The sequence below is a fragment of the Ichthyophthirius multifiliis genome (assembly GCF_000220395.1).
Source record: "Ichthyophthirius multifiliis unplaced genomic scaffold scaff_1120509251259, whole genome shotgun sequence".
NCBI lineage: Eukaryota > Ciliophora > Oligohymenophorea > Hymenostomatida > Ichthyophthirius > Ichthyophthirius multifiliis.
In genome coordinates this window covers 41,521-54,462 of record NW_004086049.1, presented here as the reverse complement: position 1 = coordinate 54,462, position 12,942 = coordinate 41,521, and the positions used below count along the sequence as shown (strand labels likewise).

At 15.2% G+C, this 12,942-nt stretch overlaps 3 protein-coding genes across 3 annotated transcripts, besides 18 other annotated features; 1 reads left to right on the top strand and 2 right to left on the bottom strand. All coding sequences in view use genetic code 6, as the record gives it.

The window, feature by feature from the left end:
- Window positions 1-567: 567 nt before the first annotated feature.
- Window positions 568-610: a microsatellite.
- A 1,707-nt stretch (window positions 611-2,317) lies between these two features.
- Window positions 2,318-2,359: a microsatellite.
- A 760-nt stretch (window positions 2,360-3,119) lies between these two features.
- Window positions 3,120-3,154: a microsatellite.
- Window positions 3,155-3,336: 182 nt separating this feature from the next.
- Window positions 3,337-3,415: a microsatellite.
- A 75-nt stretch (window positions 3,416-3,490) lies between these two features.
- Window positions 3,491-3,533: a microsatellite.
- Window positions 3,499-3,535: a microsatellite.
- Window positions 3,536-3,579: 44 nt separating this feature from the next.
- Window positions 3,580-3,642: a microsatellite.
- Window positions 3,643-4,221: 579 nt separating this feature from the next.
- Window positions 4,222-4,262: a microsatellite.
- An 808-nt stretch (window positions 4,263-5,070) lies between these two features.
- Window positions 5,071-5,110: a microsatellite.
- An 85-nt stretch (window positions 5,111-5,195) lies between these two features.
- Window positions 5,196-5,226: a microsatellite.
- Window positions 5,227-5,504: 278 nt separating this feature from the next.
- IMG5_170920 (hypothetical protein) lies at window positions 5,505-6,889 on the top strand (the record flags this gene model as incomplete). Its single annotated transcript, XM_004029858.1, has 5 exons — window positions 5,505-5,595; window positions 5,704-5,792; window positions 5,845-6,005; window positions 6,057-6,801; window positions 6,851-6,889. 5 exons carry the CDS (start codon window positions 5,505-5,507, stop codon window positions 6,887-6,889), a joined length of 1,125 nt encoding a protein of 374 aa, XP_004029906.1.
- A 308-nt stretch (window positions 6,890-7,197) lies between these two features.
- IMG5_170910 (hypothetical protein) lies at window positions 7,198-8,347 on the bottom strand (the record flags this gene model as incomplete). The annotated part of the gene is made up of 5 exons (XM_004029857.1): window positions 7,198-7,257; window positions 7,298-7,453; window positions 7,500-7,594; window positions 7,683-8,015; window positions 8,080-8,347. The coding sequence occupies 5 exons, from the start codon at window positions 8,345-8,347 to the stop codon at window positions 7,198-7,200; spliced, it is 912 nt and encodes a 303-aa protein (XP_004029905.1).
- Window positions 8,348-8,402: 55 nt separating this feature from the next.
- Window positions 8,403-8,444: a microsatellite.
- A 656-nt stretch (window positions 8,445-9,100) lies between these two features.
- Window positions 9,101-9,150: a microsatellite.
- A 905-nt stretch (window positions 9,151-10,055) lies between these two features.
- Window positions 10,056-10,115: a microsatellite.
- A 472-nt stretch (window positions 10,116-10,587) lies between these two features.
- IMG5_170900 (hypothetical protein) lies at window positions 10,588-11,446 on the bottom strand (the record flags this gene model as incomplete). Its single annotated transcript, XM_004029856.1, has 1 exon — window positions 10,588-11,446. A coding segment is annotated over one exon (801 nt), but the record flags the coding sequence as incomplete, so codon positions are not given.
- Window positions 11,447-12,041: 595 nt separating this feature from the next.
- Window positions 12,042-12,095: a microsatellite.
- Window positions 12,096-12,174: 79 nt separating this feature from the next.
- Window positions 12,175-12,301: a microsatellite.
- A 14-nt stretch (window positions 12,302-12,315) lies between these two features.
- Window positions 12,316-12,348: a microsatellite.
- Window positions 12,349-12,571: 223 nt separating this feature from the next.
- Window positions 12,572-12,637: a microsatellite.
- Window positions 12,584-12,632: a microsatellite.
- Window positions 12,638-12,942: the final 305 nt, after the last annotated feature.

The following is a 12,942-nucleotide window of genomic DNA, read 5'->3' as shown; positions in this document are numbered from 1 at the left end:
TTTTTTACTAATTTTTCTATTTAATAAAATATTACAGAAAAATTCTAATAATTAATAATTTATTGTTTAAATTAATATTTTTATTTTTATATATCATATATTTTTTTACCTATATTATTTTTAAATTTTATAATACATAAACTATTTCAATTTTTTTTATGCTATTAGAATATTATATTTATCATCTTTAAGTGGTTTCAATGATTTTTTATTTTTTAGTTTAATAATAATTAATATATTAACCTACATTGATAAATAAATTATTTAGATTTAAAAAAAATGAAAAATAAAAAAAATATACAATTTATAAATTTCTTAAAAAATATAATTTAGAGAAAAAAAATAATTTAATTGTAAAAATAATATAAATAAAAAAAATAAAAAACAATTTAAATTTATTAAAATAAAAATAATATATATATATATATATTTATATAAATAAAAAAAATGGATGATTCTTAGAAATCAATTTCAAGTTCATAATCTTCAACTTCAAGATCTGTGTATGAATTTTTTAAAAAATTACACATATTTTATTATTATAAAAAAATGAAAAAAATTGAATTAAATAAAAAAGCATAAAAAAAATAATAAAAAACATAAAAAAAATTAAACATTTGTAGTCATAATCATACATAATAAATAAAAAAAAAGGAGCAGAAGCAGAAGAAGTACATCACATAGAAATTCTCAAAGAGAAATCCGTGTATATGATTATGAATTGTTTCTCGAAAACGAGCCTCGAGATATAATTTTAAAAATGGAATAATAAATCCAACAAGAATCTTCAGTTAGAATAGACAAAAACTTTTAAATTCCTGATTTATCTGGTACCCTTATACGTATATCTGGAGGGTAATAAAGCAAGAAATATGATGAATTAATGAGATTATTGAAGCAAATACATGAAAAGTATTAAGAAATGAGTTCTAAATATTAAAAAGACAGATAATTTACAATTTTATGTTTAGTACCGAATTAAATGGTAAGTTTAGTAATAGGAATAAGGGGGAAATAAATAAATTAAATAATGAATGATACTAAAACTAAAATAGTCGCGAATCAGCCGATTAGTAAAATGGTTTAAAGGACTATTAGAGTATATGGAGATTATAAAGATGTAGGTTATGCAATAAAATAAATATATTAAATAATTGAAGAAAAAGGAAGCAAAGTTGGAGATCAAGAGAGTAAAATTTGTGATCCTGTGAATATTTAAGAGTAAGAAGTTTAGGTTAAATATGTTGTTTATAGCAGGGTTAAAAGGTATTTGGAAAATAAGAATGATTTTTTGAGACATATTTAGAAAAAATATGATGTTAGTGTAAAATTATATGAAGATAGGAAGGCTAGATAACTTAAATAAAACGAATGTGTTTGTCTTTTAAAAGGAAGATTGTAAAGTGTGAGTAATTGTACGGCCAATTTATATGAAAAAATCGAAGATTTTTATGAGAATGATGATGATTCTAAATAGGATTTTTATATAAAATTTTTCATCCCTAATAAATATGTTACGAAACTTATAGGAGCGGAAGGATGTATGATTAAAGATATTTCATAAAAAAGTAAAGGGGCCTAAATTAAAATATTGAGTAATAAAGAAAGGGATAATGGGGATTAGAAAGAATGTCTTATTAGTATAGGAGGTAATATTACTTCTAAAATTACTGCATGTTAGTTAGTACTTTAGTAATTGGAAATTTTCAAAAATGGGGGACCTATTTTGGTTTCTGGAAAGGCTATGAATGAAAATTTAGTTACTTAATTTAAGTACTCTGTTTAAGATTAATTGAATTAAAAAGTAAATTTTTTTTTTTAAATAAGATATTTTTATATTATTTATCATTTAGGTTAAAGTAAAACATCACCTTATAATAATAGAAATAGTTCAGAAAAAGGAAAAAATAACGCGAGATCAAGAAGTAGATCAAAAGATGATTTAAAGAAGAAAAAAAATCAGAAAATTCTTAAACTTAATCTAGAAAATCACCCATTTAATAAAAAAAGTGTTTTATGAGGATTTTGAAGGAAAAATAAGATTTTTAGTAAATTAAAAACTTGCAAGACGCATGTAAAATCAATTATCAAATATTAAAAGTTAATCAAATTGCTCGAAGATTTATTTCGAAGATGTATCATATTTTTTTTAAATAAAAAATATATACATTTATATTTATATAAATTAAAAATTAAAAATAACAATGTTTTTTTTATTTTAAAAAACCATATCAAAAAAAGGTGATATAATTCATTTTTTTTGATAGTGGATTTTTTAAAAACACTATCAAAAAAAAGAAAACAATTATAATATATAATATATAAACATATACTTATATATAAAAATATATTTATATATTTTTATATATATTAAAAAATAATATTTTTTTTTATAAGGATTCTGATTATTCAGAAAGTAGTAATTATAGATAATTAGTAATTAAAGGTAATAGTATGCAAAATAATAACGCTTTTAATTTAATTTAAAGATAAATATTTTCATTTGAAATGGAAAATTTAAATAGTTATTGATTATTTAATAATAATTTAGAACAATTTTTTTTTATTTTATATTAATAATTTGATTTTAATAATAATTATAATAAAATAGTGATTAAATTAATTATAAGCAAATAATTAATATATATATATTATAGTTAAATCATAACATGATTTTAATCACCAATAATTTAATTATACTTTCTTAATCAAAAAAATAATAATTAAGAAAATAAATAAAAAATTAATAATTTATATAAAATGCAATTTAACATCATTTCATAAAATATTAATAATTTTCATATTATTTTTGTTATTAAAAATAATTTTTATTGATAAAATATTATCTTATAGTTTTTATAAAACTATTAGTAACCATAATTATAAAAAATAGCTAAAAAATAATATTAAAAATTTTAATAATCTTTTTCATATAATAGATTAATAATTAAAAAAAAAATTCATAAGAATATAGTTTTTTAATTATTATAAAATTGTTTATAAACTTTTGGATAAATAATTAGTAATTAAAATAAAAGATAATAATTTTAAAATATTTAAAAAATAATAATATTATCAATATTATATAAAGAAATATATAAATTTATATTTAATAATAAAAAAATATAAAATTGTTAAAAATAATAATAATTGTAGAAATTTCATTTAAAAATAGTCATATATGTATTTATATTTAAATAGTATATATAATATTTTTAAAAAATACTAAAAAATTGAAAATAAAAAATTGTGAAAAAAAAAAAAAAAATTTAAATAAATAAATATGTATATAAATATAAAAAAAACAAAATATTATATAAATATAAAAGTAAATGAATATATATATATATTTATATATAAATATATATATATAAAATATATATATATATAAGTATTTATATATATATATTTATATTTTAATTATATATAATAATACATTTATATTAATATATCTATCAAATTTATATTTTTAAATTTATTAATTAAATAATTTTTAATTTTTTTTTTTTTTTTTTATTTTCATTTTTTTTTTTATATATAATTATATAAATATGTGTATATTTTTTATTTTAATTTAAATTTATTTTCTTTTTATTTTTTTTTTATTTTTTTTTTATTTTTTTAATATTTATTTTTATTTTTAATTTGGATATATGAAAATTTTTTTTTATATAAAATATATATTTTTTTACTTTTTTCTCCATTTATCTTTTTATTTTAATAATTTTTTTGTTTTGATTTTTATATTTTAACACATGTTTTAAATTTTATTTCATTTATTATTATATTCTTTTTTATTATTATTATTTATTTAGTATTTGTAATTAAAAATCATTAAAAATTTAATTAATCTATTTTAAATTTTTATTATTTTATAGAAATCTATCTAAAAAATGAATATTTTAATTTACATTATAAAAAATTCTAAGGTATTATAAATCAATAAAAAAAAATTATTTTAATAATATATCTGAAAATAAATAAAAAATAATCATAAATTACTAATTTACAGTTTTAAAATTAGTAACCATGCTATACATATACAGTTCTTTATTTTTTATATTTATTCATATTTAAACAAAATTAAATAAATTTTTTTCTTAATGATGAATGCATTTGATATTTTTCTTTATAAATTAGATTTTTATATATTAAGAATAATTTTTTATTTTTTTATATTAAATTGTTATATATAAATAAATATATATTTTTTAAAAAAATATTACTATTTATGATGAAATTATATTTAAAATGAAATTATAACTAATAAGCTAAAACATGTAAATAAAATAATTTTATAATTTATATCTAATTTCAAATAAAAATGTGATGACTAACTTAATTGTTTAAAATTTATAATAAAAAAAACAAGTTTTTTTATTATTTTAATATTAAATAATGTTTTAATGAATCTCTTATTTAAAAAAAATAAGAATATTTTAACAATTGAGTATATTATTAAATAAAATTATTATATTAATCTTAATTTTTAGTTTATGAATAAAAAATAGAAAATTTTAAACCCAATATTGTGGATAAATCAGCTTATTTTGTAATTAATAATTACAGTAGTTTTTTATTAATTTTATTTTAAAAAAGAATATAATTGAATTGAAAGAAATTAAATAAATAATTATAAATTTAAAATTTTTATAAAATCATATTTTTTTTGAATATAATTGACTAATATTAAATAAAAAATATCAAAAATAAAAGTTCTTGTTTATTCTTTTGTTAATAAAATAATAATTTGTTTATTTTGCAATTTCTAACTTATTTATAAATTATTTAAGAAGTTTATTATACATAAATTTATATGTTAATTTATTATTTTTATTATAAAAAATGAAAACATAATATAAAATATTTAATTGAATATTAATTTACTTATTTTCCATTACAATTTTAATAATTTTATTTAAAATTTTCTTTCATTAATGTATTTTTTTATTTTTTTTTGGAAAAATTATTAAGCCTAATCATTTATATAAAAGTTTTAGTATAATATATGTTCCTAATATTTAAATTACTTAATTTATATGTTAGAACAAAACTATTTTAAATATTCTTTAAAAAAATTTATAATAATAAAAAGAATTTATAATAATAATAATAAGATTATTTATATAAAATGTTTTATTAATCAAATTATAACCATAATAATATTTTTTTTAATTTTTACTAATTAATTAATAATATTATTATATTATTATATTATTTATTATTCTAAAAAAGTATTATAATTTTTTTATTAAATATTAACATTTTTATCAATAATAATAAATTCATTTTTTTTTTGCCTACAAAAAGTTAATATTAAAACTAAAATTATTAAATATAAAAAAAAAAAAAACTTTTTTGAAATGTTTTAAAGCATAAATTTATATATTTAGACATAAGATATAAAATTAAAAATTAAATACAAAAAAAAATATAAAATTAATATTTTTTATATAAAAAAAATAAAAATAATAATAAAAATAGTTTGTAAAAAAAAAAAATATATGAATTCACACCCAGAAGAATAAAAAGAAGAAACACTAGCTACCCCTGGTGTCCTTGATAAGTATTAAGCTGCAGGAAAAATAACAAATTGTAAATAAAAAGATAATAAAAAAAATACTTTGACTTTTTTTTTTAAACAAAAACTAAAATTTCCAAATATATATATATTTATAACCTTTTATTTTTTTAATTAAAAAGTCGTTCTCGAATAAGTATTATAAAAAATAAAACCAGGTGCTAAAATAATAGAAATATGTGATTTTGGAGATAAACTTATTTAATCAGAAGTAATATAAAAATACATATTTAAAATGTTTTATATATATAAAATAAAAATAGTTAGCTAAAGCTTACACTAAAAAAAAAGTAGAAAAAGGCCCTGCATTCCCCACATGTATTTCCATTAATGAAATATGTGGACATTATTCCCCTCTTTTATCTGATTCCGAAGATAAAGAAAAAGATAATTCCCTTTTAAAAGAAGGAGATGTAGTTAAAATGTAAAAAATATATAATATATATGCATATAATAATATAACAAAAATAAAAAGTGATTTAGGTACACATATTGATGGTTTTATAGCTTTAGGTGCTCATACAGTTGTATGCTAAGATAATTAATAAGTAACAAAAGGTAGAAAGGCTGATGTAATTTTAGCCGCTTATAAAGCTTTGTAGGCTACTTTGAGAACTTTAAAACCTGGTGGTAAGAATAATGATTCAACTTAAGTGATAAATAAGGTAATTGAATCATATAAATGTAATGCTTTGGAAGGAGTTTTGAGTCATGAATTGAAAAAATACATGATAGACGGAAACAATGTGATTATTAATAAAGAAACTTTCGACTAAAAGGTTGATGATCATGAATTTAATGTAAATGAAGTCTATGCTATAGATATTATTGTTTCTAGTGGAGAAGGAAAAGCTAAAGAAACTGAATTAAGAACTACAGTGTATAAAAGAGCTTTGGAAAGATCTTATAATTTAAAAACTAAACACGGAAGAGCATTTATTTATGAAATTAATGAAAAATATCCAGCTTTATGCTTTTCTTTGAGAAATTTCGAAGATGAAATTACAACAAAACTTGGAGTAGCGGAATGCTTAAAGCATGATTTGTTAAATAATTATCCAGTTTTAACTGAAAAAAAAGGTGAGTTTGTTGCTTAGTTTAAATATACAGTTGCTATTATGCCTAAATAAATCGTAACTGTTGCAGGATTAGGGTTAGATGAGTAACTTTTCGAGAGTTAGTATTAAATTACTGATGAGACTATTAAATAATTATTAGATGTATATTTTTTTTTCTTTTTTTTCTTTTTATTTATATATTTTTTAATAGACTCCTATTACAAAAAAAGCTGCAGCAGCTAAGAAATGAATAAGTTTTTTTTCTTTTTTTTCTTTTATTTATTTAAATTTTTTTTTTTTTTGTGTTTATGTTTAAGTATTTGTTTTATTTTTTTCTTAAAAGAATAATATATGCATTTTTTTAAATTTTTATTTATGTTTAAATAACAAAAAATTAGGAATATAATAGAAAAAAAAAAGAAAAAAAAATTAAAATAAAATCCATTAATATATATATATAAAAAAAATGAATTTTTAATATGAAAAAAGTATAGCTAATATATATATATGTATAATTCTTTTATCACTTTTTTTTTTTTTTTTAAAAAAAAAAGAATATCAGTTATGCACACAACTTTCATAAGTTGGAATCATATATTTGATATTAATAAATGCATCCTAATTATAATTTTAAAATAAATAAATGAAAAATGTATACTTCTCCTCCTGTTTATTCAAATAATTCTAAAGTTTCTTATATAAGATCTCCTAAACTGAGTTTTTTTCTTTAACCATATTCAATATAATCACCAATATTATTGTTTTTATTTTTAAACATATTTAAAATAGGTAATATTTATCTATAATAAGGTACCTTTTTATTTTTATTTTTTATAAAATAAATAAAAAAAGAAAATTACTAAAGCTTCTCCAATCATATCTCCGCTTTAGACTAGTTTTTATAAAATTTTAAGTACAATTGAAATAATTTCATGATGTCTAGTATTTAGCGCAGCTTTTATTTAATTATATTTTTTTTTTTAATTAATAATTTTTACTTTTTATTGGAATAATAAGTTAAGGAATTACAGGTAAAATTTTACTTGAACCTTTCTAAAGTAAATCATTAGTACCTAAAATAGCTAAAAATCTATAAGGATCAATTCTTTCTCTTAATCCGTCAAAGAAAATAGGCAAATAATGATGATAATCAAGTTATTCAGGTGATATTTTCCATATAATATTATTTACAGATCCTTAATGATCTATTTTGATAGGTAAATCACCTCTATCATAATATCTTCGAAATTCTGAAAGAGGAATCTTTCTTTATAAAAAAGCACCAGAAACAGGCTAGGGAGGTATACAAAATTATTTATGGGGTAATTAAGTTGATGTTTTTCCACCCGTACCTTATCTTAAACCCTAGTATTTATCTTTTTGTTTATTTAAATTAAATTATATATATATATGTAATTAAATTGTATATATATAATTCACTTATTGTTGTCGCGGCTTATGAATCCTCGTATATAGGAATATGCTTCTTTTCAAGGCATTTTTAAGTAGGAATATATTCTGGGGGATAATCACCAAATGGAGAATGCGCATTCTTTGGTGCATTGCTACTTTTCCATGGTTTATAAGTACAGTTTCGGGATTTAGCTAGCATGTTCTTTAGGTGGTCTTCGACAATTAATTATGAAGCTATATTTTCTTTTTTTAAAATTTATTATGCATTTTATTGGAGTTGGACTTTAGGTTGCATTATATTGTTTTTGTATTATTTTATTTTTTGTTGCAAAAATGAGTTATATTATTATTTAATTTTATTATTATTTATTGTTAATGTAATTATTTTTATTTATATTAAATTATTAATTTTTTTTGGATTTTATAAAAATAAGTTATAAATTTATTTTTAATTTAAAAAATAAATTTTAATAGTTAAAAATCAACATTCTTGAAAATTTTGAATATTAATAAATATATTTTTCATATATATAAAATATTGCTATTTATTTATATTTTGTAGAAAATATTTCTATAAATTTTTAGAATTTTTTACATTTAAATTAAAAATAATAATTATTTATGTATTTATTTAAAAATATTATAATTTTTTAAATTATATTATAGAAAAAGTTAATATAAGATATTAATTTAATTGCAAAAAATAATAATTTTTTAAAATGGATTTTTTGAGAAATTTAAATTTCTTCTCAGGATATATTATTGGATTTTCATTAATTTGGTTGGTTCCGAAAAAGCAATTTATGTAATTGGGATATTTTTATGAATTATTAAACACAAGTAAATGAAAATAAAAAATTTAAATAAATTTTAATAATAAAGATTAATTAAATATTTATGTCTCTAGTGAAGAAGAATAAGAAGATTAGGAAAAAAATATTATAAATAAATAAGAATAAAATATTGATAAAATCTAATAAAATAAAAAATGAAATTTAATTGAAATTATTAAATGGTATTTTATAAAAATATTTTGAGAAAATAATAAATATATATATATATATATATATAATTATTTATTCATATATATATTTATATTTTAAAAAATATTTACTTATTTTTAATTTTAAATATCTACATATCTACACTATATATTTAATTTATTCAATAAAAATATAATTAAAAATTAATTCATAATACTTATTTTTTTATAATATTTTTATTTAAATATTTATTCTAATTTTTATTAAAAAAATTATTAATTCTTTTTGTATTTATAAAAAAATATAAATATTTTATTATTATTTTTACAAATATTTTTATTTATAAATTAAATAACTTAAACAATATTAACATAAATTAAAATTTTCTAGCATCAAATTAATCATATCAATATATAGAAAATATATTTAATTTTATTTTATAATTTCATTAAACTAAATAATTTTAATTTTAAAGTTTATTCGTAATTAATTTTTTTATAAAAAAAATATTGTTCTAATGTAAAATAAAATAATTTAAACAAATATCTTATGTTTTTTTTTTTTTTTAACAAAAAATAATAATTTTATTTGTATTATAATGTGTAATTTAAACTGCTTTATCTTTTTATAATTAAATAAACATATCTTTATCTAATACATATAATTTTAAAAATACATAATAAACTTTAATATTTATTTAGATGTAATATGTAAACTTAAATTTTTAAGAATTAAATTTAATACATTACATATTAACTAATTTTAGATATATGAAATAAAAAAAAAAGGTATTATGAATTATTTTTAATAAAAAAGACTTTAAAAATAAATTTATAGAAGAATTTTTATAATCTATTTTATAAAAATTAAGAATGAAAAATAATTGATAACGAAAAAATTATAAATATTTAATGATAAATGCAAATTTTAATAGTAAAAAACAAATAAACAAACTATAGAATTATCTTAATAAAAAAATTTTAAATGAAAATCTTCGACAAAGATAAAATTCTAAATACTTAAAAAATAATTAAAAATGTAAATATTAATAGAAAAAAATAAAAAATATAAAAAATAATATGTATTTACCATAAAAAAATATGGCTTTAATTTAATTTAAAATTAGAAATTAATTAAATATTCGAATTTAAAAGTTGAATACTTATTATAGTTGTAAAATAATATTCATGATATAATTTAATATTAAAATTAAGTATTTAAAAAAGATATCGAATTATAAAAATATGTTACTACTAAATAAATATTAATATAAAAAAAATATATATTATAAGGATAAATTAGTAATGTTTATAGAAAATATTATTTAAAAAAAAAAAATAATAATATATTTATAAATATTTATTTTTATTTTTAAAAATTATTATAAGAAAAAATATTATATATATTTTTTTAATTAAAATATAAATAAATAAATCTAAATGGATTAATAAAACTATCATTTAACTTCAGGATTTTCATTTCATAATTTTGAAAAATATATATTGAATTCTTAATAGAATTTTTAAGAACTAAAGGCTCATATAAAATAATAAAATATTTACAATTTGAAAATACGTTTTAATACTTATCGATTACTTTTAGGAATATTCAAACCAAATACTACAGATAGTGAAAAAAAAGAGATTTTAAATAAAAATAGATAATGCTATAAAAAATAATTTGAAACAAAAAATAATACAAATAGTTGCTTTTAATAAAATCCTTTATTAAAAGAGATTAAAATGGAATTAAGTTAGAATGAAATTAATTTGAAAAACGAAATAAAAAAAGATGTTGATAGGACTTATTAAAATAATTAACTTTTTTAGGAATAAAAAATAAAAAATATTATGAATAATGTATTATTTATTTATGCTAGAAAATATCCAAATGTCTCATATAAATAGGGTATGAATGAACTTGTTGCAAATTTAATTTAAATTTATTTTTCTGAACTAAATTATATTTAATAAAATTTAAATAATTAAACATATTCTTAAAGATCCAAATAAATGGCTTAAATTTTTATTTGTGAAGAATATTCTGAGGCTGATATTTATTTTATTTTTGAATTTTTAATGGAAAAAGCTACATTTGTGGAGTTTTTTAAAGGAAATAATAGCGATAAATAATACCCTTTAATGTAAAAAATAAAAACCATTGAAGATAAGTACTTGAAAATTATTGATACGGAGATTTTTAAACATTTAAAATTGCTTAATTTTGATGTTAATGTTTGTATTATTAGATGGATTAAGTGTATTTTTTGTAGAGAATTTTAGCTTTTAGATGAGTGTTTTTTAATTTGGGATTTAATTTTACTTTAATTTTTCGAAAATAATAATTAAAATGTTCATTTTATTGATTGTTTATGTTTAGCTTTAATTTAAAATTTTAGAAATCAAAGTATATTTTTTTTTTTTTTTCTTTTTTAATAATATTTTTTTTTTTTTTTTTTGGTCCGTGGGGAAAAAAAAGTTTAAGTTTTGAAAAAAATGAGGAAATTTTAGAATTTTTTACCAATTTCAAAAATAAGAAAAAAATGTGAAATCTATCATTGATAAAAGTCTAGAAATTTAAAAAAAAATTAGAAAAAAGTTTAAATTAAAATGAAATTAATGATAATATTTAAGTAGAAAATAATAATTTTTAAAGGTTTTCGAATTAACTTTTTGATGATAAAAATCAATAAAAAAAAGAAAAAAAAATAGAAAAATAAAATGAAAGTTAACAATATTAAATTTAAATAAAAGCTTAATTTCCTATAATAAAGTTTTCATAAAAAAATAAAAAAAAATATTCGTCTTCGTCTAGTTCTTCTTCATAGTCTTTAAATTCTTCTTAAGGTTCTTCTTCTAAGTCTTAATATAGTGATTAAAAAATTGGAAAAAAAAAAAATGTTTAGAGAAAAATCATTTTGGATAAAAAATAAAGTCCTGAAAAATAAAAATAAGAAGAATATTTAAAATAACAAATTAAATAAAAAAAAAGAAAATAAGGAAAAATAAATGAAAATGAAAATGAAGATGAAGATGAAGATGAAATTGAAAATGAAAATGACTATTAAAAATAAGATAAAGAAATAAAACAAAAAGAAAAAAATTTAAATAATTTTTTTTTTTAAAAAAAAAAAGAAGAAAATAATAATAATAAATAATAATAATAATAATAATAATAATAATAATAATAATAATAATAATAATAATAATAAATGATAATAATAATAAAAATAATGATAATAATAATAATTCTAATATTAATAATAAAAATGAGATTTTATAAATTTAAAATAAAATTTAAAAAACAATTTAAAGCCTAACAGATTTATATAAAGAGTAAAAAAAAAAAATTAATTTATTAATATATAGATATATATATATATTTTAATATTATATTAAAAAAAGATTTATTGTATTCTTTTTTTTAATATTAAATAAAATAAAATAAATATTTTTATTTATATTTTTTGACAATTAAAAGAAAAAAAAATAAGTTATATTATTACAAAATAAATAATATAATTATATATTGTATTGTATATATATATATATATATATATATAATATATATATATATATTTATTATTTATATATATATATATAGAAATTTAGATAACGATATTCTTAAAAATGCTATTTTCGAACTTGAAGTAATTGAATCATATTTTTAAAAAAATATTTTTAGTTAACATTTAAAAATTAATAATAAACCTATATTATTTAATAATATAACTTAAAATAATAGAATTGATTTTGAAAATAAAAAATAAGTATCTCTAGAATCTTATTAATAAGAATTAAATAAAAAATTATAATAATAAAATATTGTTATATATTCTGATTAAGATTATAATAAAATATAAACATTAGATAAAAACAATGATTTGAATCATTAATTTGATTAAAAA